At 63.4% G+C, this 14,619-nt stretch overlaps 5 protein-coding genes across 5 annotated transcripts; 4 read left to right on the forward strand and 1 right to left on the reverse strand.

Moving 5' to 3' along the window:
- Window positions 1-1,764: 1,764 nt before the first annotated feature.
- COLE_01809 (uncharacterized protein) lies at window positions 1,765-2,620 on the forward strand (the record flags this gene model as incomplete). Its single annotated transcript, XM_018426175.2, has 3 exons — window positions 1,765-1,955; window positions 2,123-2,475; window positions 2,565-2,620. The coding sequence occupies 3 exons, from the start codon at window positions 1,765-1,767 to the stop codon at window positions 2,618-2,620; spliced, it is 600 nt and encodes a 199-aa protein (XP_018278716.1).
- A 2,031-nt stretch (window positions 2,621-4,651) lies between these two features.
- Window positions 4,652-5,884, forward strand: COLE_01810 (uncharacterized protein; the record flags this gene model as incomplete). Its single annotated transcript, XM_018423190.2, has 4 exons — window positions 4,652-5,307; window positions 5,367-5,467; window positions 5,501-5,608; window positions 5,730-5,884. The coding sequence occupies 4 exons, from the start codon at window positions 4,652-4,654 to the stop codon at window positions 5,882-5,884; spliced, it is 1,020 nt and encodes a 339-aa protein (XP_018278717.1).
- An 851-nt stretch (window positions 5,885-6,735) lies between these two features.
- Window positions 6,736-8,319, forward strand: COLE_01811 (uncharacterized protein; the record flags this gene model as incomplete). Its single annotated transcript, XM_018423191.2, has 1 exon — window positions 6,736-8,319. One exon carries the CDS (start codon window positions 6,736-6,738, stop codon window positions 8,317-8,319), a length of 1,584 nt encoding a protein of 527 aa, XP_018278718.1.
- Window positions 8,320-8,959: 640 nt separating this feature from the next.
- Window positions 8,960-10,163, forward strand: COLE_01812 (uncharacterized protein; the record flags this gene model as incomplete). The annotated part of the gene is made up of 2 exons (XM_018425383.1): window positions 8,960-9,103; window positions 9,135-10,163. 2 exons carry the CDS (start codon window positions 8,960-8,962, stop codon window positions 10,161-10,163), a joined length of 1,173 nt encoding a protein of 390 aa, XP_018278719.1.
- Window positions 10,164-10,234: 71 nt separating this feature from the next.
- COLE_01813 (uncharacterized protein) lies at window positions 10,235-13,539 on the reverse strand (the record flags this gene model as incomplete). The annotated part of the gene is made up of 3 exons (XM_018426679.2): window positions 10,235-11,263; window positions 11,301-13,213; window positions 13,245-13,539. The coding sequence occupies 3 exons, from the start codon at window positions 13,537-13,539 to the stop codon at window positions 10,235-10,237; spliced, it is 3,237 nt and encodes a 1,078-aa protein (XP_018278720.1).
- Window positions 13,540-14,619: the final 1,080 nt, after the last annotated feature.

Raw genomic sequence — 14,619 nt, forward strand, 5'->3', positions numbered from 1 at the left:
AACTAAGAGCGAGTCGGAGCAGCAATGTTCAAGCGCGTCGACACCCGCTCAAACTTGAACAATATGATCTCTCGCTTCCTGGCCTGTGTTCCACATGTATTCTGGAATTCTCTTCTTCTGTGTCCGGTGCACCGCTCCCCATCTCTCGTCGTCAAGCATACCTGTGCCGAGCCAGAGCGGGAGTGAGGTCCGCCTCACAGCTCGCCCCCGGAATCGGACCCGCCATGTGCACTGCAAGGATGGAAGGGGACGCGTCGCACGTCGCTCGCAACCCTTCTCCGCCATGCCACCACCGCCGCCGGCCACCCACCAGATCCATCGGAGCGCGCGCCCAGGCTGGCGCGCAGCGGTGCGGTGCATCCGACGCGTCGCCGGTCCGTGCGGTGGCGTGGGTTCGCGCCGCCGTGCTTTCGGCGCGGCCATTGTTGCATGCATCGACGGTGCCGGCGACGCGACAGTCTACGCTCCCAGGCTTCCGACGATGGAGCCATGTCAAAGGTGCGACGACTTGCTGATGTTGGGCGCACGACAGGCGATATCCTGCGTCATGTTTGAAGTTGCTCGGCACCTGTTTCGCACCGCACAGATACTTCGCTGTGATTATGCGATTGCGCGCGTTTGCTCGGTCGTGGGGAGCTCATGTCCTATCTGATGTGCATGGAAGACGACGAAAACACTCTCCAGGTCTGGCCACCGCACTGCCGTAACGGACCCCAAACCCAAACACCTGGCGCTGGCCAACACTCACGTCCATCTCGCCGGCTGGGCCGCCGGCCGCTGGGCGGGACACGCAACACTGCATAAGGGACGCGCCATGCTTATTATGCTCTGGCGTACGACGCCGACTGGCGAGCAGCACTGAATTGTCTCAGATGCTCGCGTGTCCAGGCAGCAACGCCAAGGCGCTGCGAACCTGCCCTCCTGCATCCTGCGAACCTATCACAACGAACGGCGCGTCGCTTTCCAGATTCTGACTCTGACTCTGACGCTGGCTCCATTCCCTTCGGTGCGTGCCCCAGTTCTTCAACTATCACGCCCCCTGACGAGATCTCTGCCGAGATGCCCTCATCGCGTCCGAGGTGTTCGGAGGCTGCCTCGCCCAGCCCAGCCAGCCCAGCCCATCCATCCGGCTGGCCGTGTCCTGACGCAGTCGAGCGAGCCGTCGCCGCCGGAACAGGAAGCCCCCTCGTTCAGCATACCCCGCGCACAGGACGCCCGGCCTGTTGGACAGCTGGTGGGTGAGGCGCGTGCCCCGTCCCAGGCTCACTGAACACTGGACGCGCTCACTGAGCCACAGCCGCCCACGCCCACGCCCAACAAGCAAAAGCCAAATAGTATGGAAAAGGTGTTGGTGCCTGTCCCGTGCGTGCCAGCGTGAACAACCTTGTGCGAGTCCCTGCCCCTGCATCTCTTCTCCTGATGCATGCGTCAGTCCAGTCTCCAGTCTCCACTCTCCAGTCTCCAGAGGCGTCGAGGCGAGTAACTGCGTTCTCCTGACGCTCGTGCAAAGGGGTCGGTCATGGCTCACAGTCCATCGCCTGGGAAACGGTAAGGGGGACAGGCAAGAGTGAGCCAGTGCACCGAGCCACCTCCAGCCGCTCGGTTCAGCGATAGCACAAGAGTATAAGAGAGCTGGCGTGTGCGCGCTCTCGCCATGTCTGTCCCACCTCTACCGCTAGCCTACTCCCACCCGACTGGTTCTGGTTAACTCACCCGCGTACGCCAAACCACCCACGCTCTTTACACCCCCACACGCGCACCACCATGCTCCTCAAGACCTTTGCTTTCCTCGCCCTCGCCATCGGCGCCATCGCCCACGAGGCCGCTCCCCCTCAGCCGCGCACCAACGCCGAGGCGCTGGCGCGTGGCCTCCCCATTCTCTCCCCGCGCCACCGCAACCACGGCGAGGACAAGAAGAAGAACCGCCCATCTAACAAGCCCGTTCCTACCAAGGCGTGAGTTCTCCTCCTTCATTTGCTTCACTCAGCCGCCGGCCCCTGCACAACACACGACGTGTAGCAAGGGCGAAGGACAGCGACCTGCGCCGTGCGACGCGACCTGCCGCGGCCCGAGCGGCCTGCTAGATCTAGCCACCCAACGGAACGTACTTGCTGACATGCAGCGGCCCCACCCCTGACTTTGCGAGCACGTGCGACTGGTACGACATCGAGTTCAAGCGCAACCGCCCCATGCTGCGCGCGCTCTGCAAGGACAACAAGGGCAAGAAGAAGTACTCTGAGCTCAACCTCAACCAGTGCATCAAGCTCCAGAACAACGGCCAGCTCAAGTGTGGCCCGGGCGGCTTCGTCGGCCGCTCGGGCCGCCGCGACCTCGAGTCCGAGATGCTCGACGCCCGCGGCTGGAACGACTACGCCAAGCAGAAGTGCACGCGCTGCGACGTCGTCTCGGACGACACGATCGAGTGCTCGTGCCCGCTCAAGCGCGGCGGCCGCATCGACGCCTCATACACGCTTGGTGAGTATGGCCAAAGGGTCTACGCCGATCGGCGTGGCGTCGACTGAATTGGCGATCCAATTCACTCGATTATGCATAGCTGACAGCAGGCGACTGCATCTCGAACAAGAACGGCCGCCTCACGTGCAAGGCTCTCGAGGACTAAGCGCCTCATCTCGCGCTGCGTCGCAGCCATTCAGTTGTATCTAGTTGGCCTCGTGCTCGGATGCCCCGCCAGGCGCTCCAGGGCGTTGTGGAGGGCGAGGGCCGGTACCCTCTAGACCATACCATAGAGAGTTCGAGTCTTCATCATCATGCCTTATGCCATGCTTCCTCCTTCTTCCTCTTATCGTTCATATGGATACTGTGGGTGTGTTGGGAAAGGCGGGGGCGTGAGTTGTCTGGCGTGCTCGGCCTGATTGGGACTGGCTGGACTACTCGACAGACCCTCTGAACGTAAACGTGGCCCGGACGTGCGACGCGATGCATAATCTCACCCACTTCCCACACTCCATCACGACGCGGCGAGTCTAACTTTCGACGCTCGAGTGATGGGACGCCAAGTCGCGTCTGACAGGGATGTACAGAGTTAGGCTTTACACGCCCCCAAAAGAAATCAAGCTGGGTGCGGGAGGCACATGGCCACGGCGAGTCTCTATGAAGGGCCTGCGGTACGCATATGGGAATTAGCTACCGTTGGGATGTGGCAGGGCAGGCATGATAAACACATGGCAGGCACACACGCATAGCATCTCTGTTCGTATAGTGGCTAGTATGCTCGCTTGTCATTCTTAGTGACCGCGGGAGACCGGAGTTCAATTCTCCGACAGAGAGCTTTCATTCGTTTTTGCACCAGGTCACTCGTGAGTCTTTTCATGCGTGAGAATTCGTTTGGAGGCAGTGGAGCGTCTGGCATGTGCAGAGCCACCACACCACATGAGCTCATGAGATGCAAGGGGGAGGCGCCCGCGTGTCAAGGGTAGCCTACTTATCCCATCTCCCACTCCACGGAGCTGCACACGACCATGCCCCTCCCACGCCTCCCATCCGAGGCATGGACAGGATCGCTCGACGAAGCCCTCGGCATATCGGCAGCTTCCAGCTGTCGAGCTGACAGGGGTACACTGTGATCAGATCAGATCAGCCGAGCACGGCTCTCCACCGATATCTCAGGACTACTCCTGGAATTTTGCCGCAGCTGCCGCTTTGTCCTCATGAACCAGTGCATAGATTGGCGGAACTCGATTGCCAAGACAACGCCAACGATGACGGTGAGGGACGATGGAGCTGAAAGTTTGTATTGTACTCAAAAAGGTGAACCAAGATTCACTTCACATTACTTCACCTCACGACAAGCGATGGTCGCTGATGCGGATAACCAGAGGCCGATGGATAGCCGGAGCGTGACGGGCCCAGACATTGATGTGGCGACTGCGGATCAAGTGGCGTCAATCTTCGGAAGCGGACAACGAAACTGAATGGCATACGGCATCCTGCTCTCATTCTGATCTCGTAACCAGCTATATCCTCCGTATCCAGAACGAGGCTTCAACTTTAGCGCCACAAATCGTCAGCCAGCGCCTGTAGGCCAGGACCAGTCAGCCAGTGCGCATGCACCAGCTCCGCCGGCATTCCGCGGTGGCATCCCATCTCGATGTCTGGACCGATCGTGCGTCACGTACCTCACCCCACTTGGTGATAGAGTTGCGCGCATTCCAGCTCCACACCGCCGCCGACCCACCCCCCACAAGCCGCAGGCCGCCAGTTCAGTCGACGGGAAAATTCCTCGCCCCAACCTCGGCTCGTATCCGCCATCTCCGCTCACCGCCCCCGCCTGGCTCCGCCAGCCCAGCTCCGACATGCTACTCGGCACGGCCATTGGCGCCCCACTTCCGCCGGCGTCCAGACTTGTCGCACAGCATTCCGCATCACACATTACATCACCGACAGAGCCATACACGGCCAGCTGAGCTGACCGAGGCTATGGCTATGAGAGTTGGCTGCATCGGAGTCTGCTGATCGACACACCGGTACACCGGTACAGTGGTGGTGGTACAGTGGTACAGAGAGCACAGTGGGATAAAAGACATCGCCTCTCAAGCGCCGGTTCTTGTCCGGTTCTGCACATACTCGCCCTTGTACTCGCATACTCCATTGTACCGCACTCGCACCGCTCGCGCTCGTTCCCACGTAAAAGATGCTCTTCCACATCCTCCTCCTCTTGCCGCTCGTTGTCGGCGTGCCCCTCGATCCCAGGCAGGACCCGGCGGCGAACCCAGCGACGACGGACCAGCCCGCCGTCACAGCCCCGGACCCACCTGCATCGACGCCTGTCGCCCCCCCCGCGGGGGACGCAACCATGCCCCCTCCTCCTGCGACTTCCCCGCCGGCTAGTCCTCCGGCCGAGAGTCCGCCTGCGAGCCCGCCGGCTAGTCCTCCGGTTGAGAGTCCGCCTGCGAGCCCTCCTGCAAGCCCTCCTGCGAGCCCTCCTGCAAGCCCTCCTGCGAGCCCGCCTGCGAGCCCTCCAGCTAGTCCTCCGGCCAGCCCTCCTGCTAGTCCTCCGGCCAGCCCTCCTGCTAGTCCTCCGGCCAGCCCTCCTGCTAGTCCTCCGGCCAGCCCTCCCGCTAGCCCGCCCGCGAGTCCGCCTGCCAGCCCGCCCGCCAGCCCGCCCGCTAGCCCGCCCGCCAGCCCTCCCGTCAGCCCGCCTGGAACTCCCAGCCCCCCCGCGCCGACGTACCCAGCCAAGTTCAAGGGCACTACGCTGCACCCGCACGACAAGCACGGCAACATTATCAAGAAGAAGTGTCTCGACGTCCGTGGCCGTATCTTCGCGAATGGCACGCCTGTTCAGATGTAAGTTGAACCCCCATCCTCTCCTCTCCCACCCTCCCACCTTCACCCACTCACGTCAGCTATGACTGCAACGACACGCCGGCGCAGAAGTGGGACATCAACCACGAAACGACGCAGGTGCGCGTCTCCGGCACCGACTACTGCCTTGACGCTGGTCTCGGTGAGTCGTATTATCAGTGGTATCTGACGCCAGGCCCGTGGCACAACGGCCGCAAGATGAAGATCTGGAAGTGCTACGACAAGCTCCCGCAGCAGACGTTCTGGTACACGAACGACGGGCGTATTGCCGTCAAAGACCTCGGTGAGTCTTTTGCGCTCGGCAATCGGCAAACAAGTAGTCGCCGAGTCGGTGACTACCACCTGGAGCCGGAGGAGCGGGGCCGGCGGCGCACGCCCGCAGGAACGGAGCAGGCTGACACCAGGCCTTTGCCTCGACATGACGGACGGCGTGACCAAGAACTGGAGCGTCGTGCAGCTCTGGAAGTGCACCGACTGGAACACGAACCAGGACTGGTTCCCCGGCGCCCTTCTCAAGGGCGGCAAGGGCAAGGACAAGGGCAAGGACAAGCACCACTAGGTGCCGTGAGCCTTGGACAATGGACAATGAATAAAAACGTGTCTCAGCATAAATTAGTAGTATCAATGCAAATGTTCAGAAGCCGGATATAGCGGTGGATGCTGGAGACTTGAGGCGAAGGCCGAGGCGACGCCGGCGCCGTAGTAAGGGTATGTCGCTAAGTTTTGGGACGCCCGCGACCGCGTCAGAGCGGTTAGTCGCCTGCCATAGGCGGCGAGGGCTTATTGGTCGATGGCGAGGGGGGCATGCATGGCGATGTGGGTGAGATTGCGTGCATGAAGTAAGAGAAATATCCTGAGGCGGACTGGGTGCGCGGGCGACGACGGACGAAGTGACGGACACGGAAGCAAAAGAGGGCATCGGCGCCGGGGTCTCCGGATCAGCAGTGGCAGAGGCAGCATCGAATAGCGACGACGGCATTTTCATTCCTCTTTGCTCTCCTCGCCGCCGCCTCTCGCGCCGTCCTCGCTTCTCCTCTGCGTCTCCCAGGTATCAGAGCGGACGCTGTAGGGCCGGGACGAGAACGGTGCGTCACCCCACCCCCCATCTCCCCCCACTCCCCACGGGGCGTCCTCCACCCTCCGCAAACCGGATCTAGCACAGGGGCACCGGAGCACGGCCGTATCCATCCCGGAAGCCCATCTCTTGCAAGTCTCTCAGAGTTCCCGCCGGTCCGGGTGCGGGGCCTGCCGTGGCTGCCGTGGCTGCTGCTCTCTCACATGACAGTCAGCAATGGCGTATCCTGCAACGCGCGCTCGCTCACAGGCCAAGACGTATATACAAGCACCTGCTCACACGCCAGATCTCATCAGCCCCCTCCAACTCTCTCCATCTGACATCGACTGGACAGCATGGACTCGAAGCACGTCAACGTCAAGCTCCCGGCCGTCATCCAGGACCTGCCGGCCTGGGCACCGTTCGCCGCCGTCGCAGGCTGTGTCCTCTGGTACTACCTCTACCCCTACTTTGTCACCTACGGAGCCTTGCGCGACATCCCCGCCCCCTTCCCAGCCCAGTTCACAAACTGGTGGCTGTTCCTCGTCGTGCGCCGCGGCGACCGCTATGCCACCGCCGACCGCGAGCACAAGCGTCTCGGCAAGATGATCCGCCTGGCCCCAAACCACGTCTCCATCGCCGACGACTCGGCTATCAAGGCCATCTACGGCCACGGCAACGGTTTCCTCAAGAGCGACTTCTACGACGCCTTCGTTTCGATCCGCCGCGGCCTCTTCAACACCCGTGACCGCGCCGAGCACACGCGCAAGCGCAAGGTCGTGTCGCACACCTTCTCGCCAAAGTCGGTCCGCGAGTTCGAGCCCTACATGCAGGAGAACCTCCACCTCTTCGTCAAGCAGTGGGACAACCTCATCGCCAAGGAGAAGATGAACCCCAAGTCGAACGGCCAGCCCAAGGTCGACTGCCTCGACTGGTTCAACTTCCTTGCCTTTGACATGATCGGTGACCTCGCTTTCGGTGCTCCCTTCGGCATGCTCGAGGCCGGCGCCGACATCGCCGAGCTGCGCTCGACCCCCGACGCCCCCGCCACCTTTGCGCCCGCCATCGAGATTCTCAACCGCCGCGGTGAGATTTCCGCTACCCTCGGCGTGTTCCCCCAGATCCGCCCCTACGCAAAGTACCTCCCCGACCCCTTCTTCTCCAAGGGCATTGAAGCCGTCCAGAACCTCGCCAAGATCGCCATCGCCCGCGTCAAGCAGCGCCTCGACAACCCGCCCGCCGACGCCCGTAACGACCTCCTCTCCCGTCTCCAGGAGGGCCGCGACCACAAGGGCCAGCCTATCGACCGCGAAGAGCTCACTGCCGAGGCCCTGACCCAGCTCATCGCCGGCTCGGACACCACCTCGAACTCGTCCTGCGCTCTCCTCTACTACGCGACCAAGACGCCCGGCGTCCTCGCCAAGCTCCAGCGCGAGCTCGACGAGGCCATTCCCGAGGGCACCGACGTCCCGACCTTTGACATGATCAAGTCACTCCCATACCTCGAGGCTGTCTTCAACGAAACTCTCCGCTACCACTCAACCTCAGGCATCGGCCTCCCGCGTGAGATCCCCCCGGGATCCCCTGGCGTCACCATCTGCGGTCACTACTTCCCCGCCGGCACAGTCCTCTCCGTCCCGACCTACACAATTCACCACTCGAAGGAGATCTGGGGCCCCGACGCCGACGAATTTAATCCCGAGCGCTGGTTCAACCTCACCGCTCGCCAGAAGGAGGCCTTCATCCCATTCTCGCACGGTCCGCGCTCCTGCGTCGGCCGCAACGTCGCCGAGATGGAGATGAAGTTGATCGCCGCTACTTGGGGAAATCGCTATCATCCTACGCTCCTCCAAGACGTGATGGAGACGCGCGAGGGATTCCTCCGCAAGCCTCTTGCTCTCAACATCGAGTTCAAGCAGCGTCGCCGTGCTGTCGTCTAGGCGACTGGTGGCCTGTTTGACAATTTACTGGCTCGATCTACGCGTCTCTCCCGCGCTCTGTCGTCTTGACGGCTCGTGGCTGGTTTGACAAAATTATTGGCCAGTTTTTCGCATTTTTCCGCGCCCCATCATTCCACCTCTGCACGTTTGGTCACTCTGTAAAAAGTTGAGAAGTATCTGTATTGGACCGATGCACGCAGTGCACAGAGCGGATAGGCCGGGGCGGCCACGGTGCTGACCTCTTGGCGGATGGTGGCAAGTTTGAAATACTCATCGGCTCGCACTCCGGATATCCCAATGCTTCATCATTCTGCGACCTCCGCGCATCTATTCGCTTGCAAAAAGAGAGAACTATCTTGCATACGCAGTACACAGATAGTGGAAGTTTGTGGAGCAATGTCAATGGAGAGGGCGTCCGCATTCAGAAGTGGGCGGGCTGACGGCAGAACACAGCTGCAACCGTGCGGAGGTTGGTCATGGCCAACGGTTCTTTCATGGGCGGTCCAGACACTTAGCTAGAGCACTGGCCAGCGTGGACCCGGCGGTCCGAGCCACCTATGCTCCCTGACAACGTTCTCTCGCACATTGCTAACGATCGCACTCGGCGGTACTCCACCCACCCGTTCCCCACTGCTAAGACATGCTCCGCGTCCTGCGCCGCAAACGCCGCCCCACCTCCCTCCTCGACCTGCCACCAGACGTGCTCCAACACATCCTCCTCTTCCTCCCCCCCGACGACATCCACGCGCTCGCCTGGGTCTCCCGCGCCCTCCTGCGCGAAACAGTAAGCCCCCCCCCCGTGTATCTAACACAAGGAAGAGCACTTCCGCCACGCGATCGCGTCCGATTTCCAAGCTTACGCACACCTCTCCCCCTCCTCCTGGGGCGCCCTACACCGCGGCCTGCCGCCCGCGATCCTCTCCTTCGTGCCGCCGTGGTTTGGCCCCCAAATCCCCTCTCCACGCCTGCACAACCCCCCCACGCCGCCGCTCGCGCGCCTCGCCGGCGCCGGCACGCTCGCACTCGACATCCACGGGCGCGCATACCACCTCTCAGATGCGTCCGCCAAACCCATCGCGCGGGACGTATCCCAGATCGCGGCGGCGCACCGCACCCGCCTCTTCCTCGCGGAAGGGCGGGTGTGGGTCGACGCCCCGGGCTGCCGCCCGCGCGCGCTCTCCCCGCGCGGCGCAACCCACCTCGCGGCGGGGATGGACGCCGCCGCCGCCATAGTCGACGGCAACGTCGTCTTCTGGCCGCGCCTCGGCGCGCCCCTCCGCCTCCCCCTGCCCAAGCCCGCCGAGGCGGCGGTATGCGTGGCGTGCACGCCCACCTTCGTAGCCGCCACCACGGCGACCGGCGATGTATGGGTCTACCGCGACGCGTGGGCGCGCACACCCCTCAGCTCGCCGCACAACGAGCCGGCGAGCCTCGTCGCCGGCCTCCGGTGGACCGGCGCGTCGTGGAACGCGACGGAAGCGTGCCACGGGTACGTGGGGGTCATATGCGCCGGCGCACCCGTGTTCGCCGAGGTCGACGACGGCGTCAGAGTGCTTCCGTTCGCGCCGACCCCGACACCGCTGCCGCTCACGCTCGCCATCGCCGTGCCGCAGACGCCGCTGCATTGGTCCCCGCTCGCGGTGTTGCGGACGCCCAACGGCGTGTTCCGCTGCGAATTGCGCGACGGAGCCGTGCATGTCTCGCCCCTCCTCCTCTTCGCTGGCAGGCACAGCATGCACGTCCTCTCGCTGTGTGTCGGCACTGCGCTGGTGCTCGTCGAGGCGCCGCTCCCCCAGCACCTGTTAGCGCGCGTGCGGCCGTCCCGGCGCCGGTCGCTCAGATAACGGATGCAGCCACGCGGGTAGAGTACGGTAAGTGCGTCAGTACTGTAGTCCTAAATTACATGCAGAGTAAGCTACACCGACATCTCGGCGCGCGCCCAGCGCTCCTGCGCCTCGGCGAAGCCGTCTATTTCGCGCTCACCCACGAGCTCCAACACAGTCGCGTGCAGCGAGTTGAGCCCGCCGATGAAGTGCGAGAGCGCGATGAGCGCCGTCGCGTACAGCGTGAACTGCTCGTTGTGCGCGTTGCTCCACGTCAAATCTCCTTCGAGGGAGACGAGCGCGGAGCTCTCCTGCGGCATGAGCCCAGACTCGACCGGGGCATCGCGCGAGTCGGCCGGGGCGCCCGTCTCGAGCCGCGCGGCGCGCCGCAGCGCGTGCCGATACGTCCGGTGATACGATAGCCGCTCGAATATCGGGAGGACGGGGGGCAGGGGCGTGGCCTGCCGCAACGAGTGGCGCAGGAGGGCGAAGAGCGAGACGAGGTCCGCCACGAAGGCCGGGTGCATCAGGTCGCTGCGGTCCGTGATGCGCTCGCACCACTCGGGCTCGAGCTGCGAGTATGCGGCGGTGAGCAGCGCCGAGGACGCCAGCATGCTCTCCTGGATAAAGATGAGCTTTTCGTACTGCGCCCGCGGCCATGGGCCGCGGATGGCCGGCTCGAACGACGCATACGCCAGCCGCTGGTGCAGCGTTTGCAGGCGCGAGAAGATGCGAAGGAAGTGGTCGCGGTGCTTTGCGCGGCGGGATGCCGCGTCGCCGCGCTCCGTGCGCGCCGCTTCGAGGCTCGCGAGCTCGAGCGCGTACATGTCACCGAGGGCGCCGATATTCTTGGCCATGCTCTGCCGCACGACTTTCTTCGCACTGATTGGGCGCGGGATCAGGATCATGATGAAGGCGCCTGCGAAGCCGATTATCACCAGCAGCGCGCGGCGGCCGGCGAGTGTGTACCCCACGCCTTGGTTGGCGCTCGAGACCGTGTGGTTGTCGACCCATGAGTAGCCGACGACGAACGCCGACGTCACTGCCATCATGACGAAGAAGCTCTGGACTTGTGGCGGCGCCACGATACGGAGGAAGAGGAAGGGCGACATACCAACCACCTGGTGTCAGTCTCCGACGGAACGGAGGTGTACTCACGAAAGCTGCTGTTACTCCATACGCGTTCCCCATGCCCCGCTGCGCACCAATGTACCACAACACCATGCCGACCACGATACCAGCGCACGTCCCCGACATGCGCTGCACAAAGACGAACACCTGCTCGCCGGCGTACACGCCCAGACCCGTCTGCGCCATGATGAGCGCCCACAACCCGCGGTTGCGGTAGTAGAATGCAGCGGAGGACGGGCACACGGAGGGGACCCAGAATGCGACGGATACAATGCCGTACTTGAGCGCGAAGATGCCGTTGACGCCCGTGGCCGCGCGCACCATGGCGGACACGACGCGGCCGACTTTCTGGAGCGCGTTGCGCGGCGGTCCCGCGTCGGGGTCGCGTGCCCCGTACTTGGGCTTGCGGTCGGCGCCCCTGTCGTGCGAAAGCGTGTCATCGTCGTCGTCGTCGTGCCCGTCGACGACGTCGCCGCGCGCCGACAGGCCCGTCACCTCACCTTGCGCCGAGCTGTCGTTCACCGTCCGTACGACCTCCTGCACAAACTTGCCGGGGAACTGGAACTTGTTCGCCGGCGTGCCGAGCTCGATGAGCTCGAGGAGCTCGAGCCAGTCTATGAGCGCGAGGCAGAAGCCCGTGAGAGTCGCCGTGAACTGGAAACAGCGGAAGAGACCGCGCGGGCTCCCGCCCCCTGCCTTGCCCTCCCACTCGAGGAGGCGGCCGGTATCGGCGTCAAAGTGCGTGCGGAAGCGTTCTAGCGCCATACTGTTTCCGCTCGCGCGGAACGTCGCCAGCGACGCGCGCAGACGCGCGAGATTCGCTTGGCGTGCCTCGGGCCCCGGCAGGCTCTTGGGCGTCTTCTTCCAGCGCGAATTGTTGATCACGTCGAGGAAGTCGATACCGCCCGCGAACGCGCCCTCGGCGGCCGCGCGCAGGTCCGCCGTCTCGGCTTTGAGTTCCGGCAGCAAGTCTTCGAGATTCGAGCCGGCGCCCTTCTCGGACGTGATGACGCGCTCGTACATGTTTTTGCTGCGGCTCGTGGCGTACGGCAGCGGATTCTCCACTTGTGCCTTGAGGGCGCGGTCGCGCTCGTCGACCATGCCGACGACTGTGCCGAGACCGACGGACGCAGCGATCAGCGCGCGAGTGCGGTTGATCACCTCCGTGAGCTGGCCGGCGGAGATGCGGCCGCGCGTGACTTCGATCTGCAGCATCTTCGCTTGGCCCGCGATGTCACTGTACGCGGCGACGTATCCTTTCGCGAGGCCGCGCGCCTCCTCCGCGAGCGCGTGCCACTCTTCGTGCTGCGTCGGGTCGGTCGTCAAGATGCGCTCCTGCAGCCGCAGGAGCGCCAGCATGGGACGGTACGTACCCTGCACGAGGCCGGAGAGGACGAGGTGGCTCAGGCTCTGCGGGAAGAAGAGGACGGCACACGCGATCGCGACGGCCATGTATGCGGCCGCGGGCTTGAGGAGCGCCGTCGCGAGCATGTAGTACGGGTTCGGGAAGAGGGGGCCGAACGTGCTGTTCATGTCGAGGAGGATGGTGCCGTAAATGGCGAGGAGGGTGAGTTTGGGGCGGGTCGCGCGCACCCATCCAAGGAAGTAGGCGCCGATGAAGATGAAGACGCCGTGCACGGCCGAAACGCCGGGGTCGAGGAACACGCCGTGGAAGATCGCGGCTTGGTTAGCGGCGCGCGGGTCGGCCCCCGACGCCTGCGCTTGCGCTTGCACGCCTTGCATGGCGGTCTGAAGGCGGGCTTGGTCGCGCACGCTGTGCGCGGCGGCCCAGGCGGCGACGCCCCACGCCCAGCCGAGGAGCATGCCGAGGCCGAGGGTGATGAGCGCGAAGATGAGGATGGAGACGGGCATCATCGGCGGCAGCATGGCGCATGCGATGAGGGCGAAGAAGGTCGCGGACGAGCCGAGCGCTTTGCTCGCTATCGTTAGCCACGTCCGGCGGGGACTCACTAGGCGTGATGACCATGAGGAGGGTAGCTACGAAGAGGGCGATCATGGACCGCGCCCAGTTCTTCCATGTCCGCTTGGTCTTGAGGGCTGTCATGAGCCATGGGGGCAGCAATGAGGCGAGTTTGCTTTTGGGCGCGGGTGATGTGGATGCTGTTGCGGTTGTTGTCGTGGTCGTCGGTCTGCGCTCCGTGGGTGTGGCTGAAGGCGATCGAGCATGTCCGTGCGTATGATCGCCGTGATCGGCGCTGTTGAGTCCGTCGCCGTTGAGGGCTACACCTCGTTCTTTCTCCTTCATGTCGGCTGCGTCGAGGAGAGTACAGTGCAAGGAGTGGGTAAATGCCGAGCGCTCGTCGAGCAGGCGGGGATGAATGAATGGCAGCGGTTGTTTGGCCCCTTAACATTTGGACACATGACTGCGATTGCTCCTCCCGTTCCGCTCGCCGCGGCTTCGGACTTGGTCTCAGCCTGCGTCTTCGGACATCGCTACCGCCCGATGTCTTTTCCACCGCTGTACAGTGCACGCTGTCCACCGCAACGCCATGCTCGTCCTCGGGATCACCAGCGCGCAAACACAAACTCGGCGGCGGCGTCGTACCTGTTAACCTCGGTCGTGAGGTCGGGCATCGACCGCCAAGAGCACCCTCTTCTATTGTCCCGACGACGAGTGTCCACTCGAATCCAGACTCACGACAGTCTGCCCTCTGGCATCGCACCGTTGTCTTTGCGTTGTCTTTGCACTCTCCGTCAGCGTCCGACGCCGCAACACATCATGAAGATCGGAATAGTTCCTCGGCCTGGATCGGCCCACGTGCCGCGCCAAATTGAGAACGGCGCGGTCTGGGCAGGGCATGCTGCGGCGGGTGGGTTGGGTGGGTGAACTCTGGGAACGCGTTGGACATTGCAACTCCCATGCTTTCCCGCATATGTGGTCGCACGACGTTGCATTAGCATCAGAAATGTTGCGACGATATCTGCCCGAGATGAGAGCGTTGTACTCAGTCGGCAACATCGGTCAGGTCTCGGGATCCATGGTATTGCGGGCAGTTAGCAGTTCTCGGTGACCCATTGAGCTTTCCCAGTATCAACTGCCATGTCTCTGACACCCCGCAAGCTGACGCAGGCCAACGCCCCAATCTTGACACGCACACTTCACAATACAATCGCCTCGCCCATCAGCGACTATCCTGTCGCCGTGCGGCCACTCGATGTACGCCCCCAGTCCATGCAGGCCCTAGGGCTGCCCGCAACGAGTATCATGCACACCCGGCCACAGCCTGCTCGCGCCTCTCAACGATGAAGCGCACAATCGTCGAGGCACGCCCCCTGCCGTCGTGGCCGTGCTGACCACCCCAACCCCGCCATGTAACCCCAGATC

The sequence above is a fragment of the Cutaneotrichosporon oleaginosum genome (assembly GCF_008065305.1).
Source record: "Cutaneotrichosporon oleaginosum strain ATCC 20508 chromosome Unknown ATCC20508_contig02, whole genome shotgun sequence".
NCBI classification, from domain to species: domain Eukaryota; kingdom Fungi; phylum Basidiomycota; class Tremellomycetes; order Trichosporonales; family Trichosporonaceae; genus Cutaneotrichosporon; species Cutaneotrichosporon oleaginosum.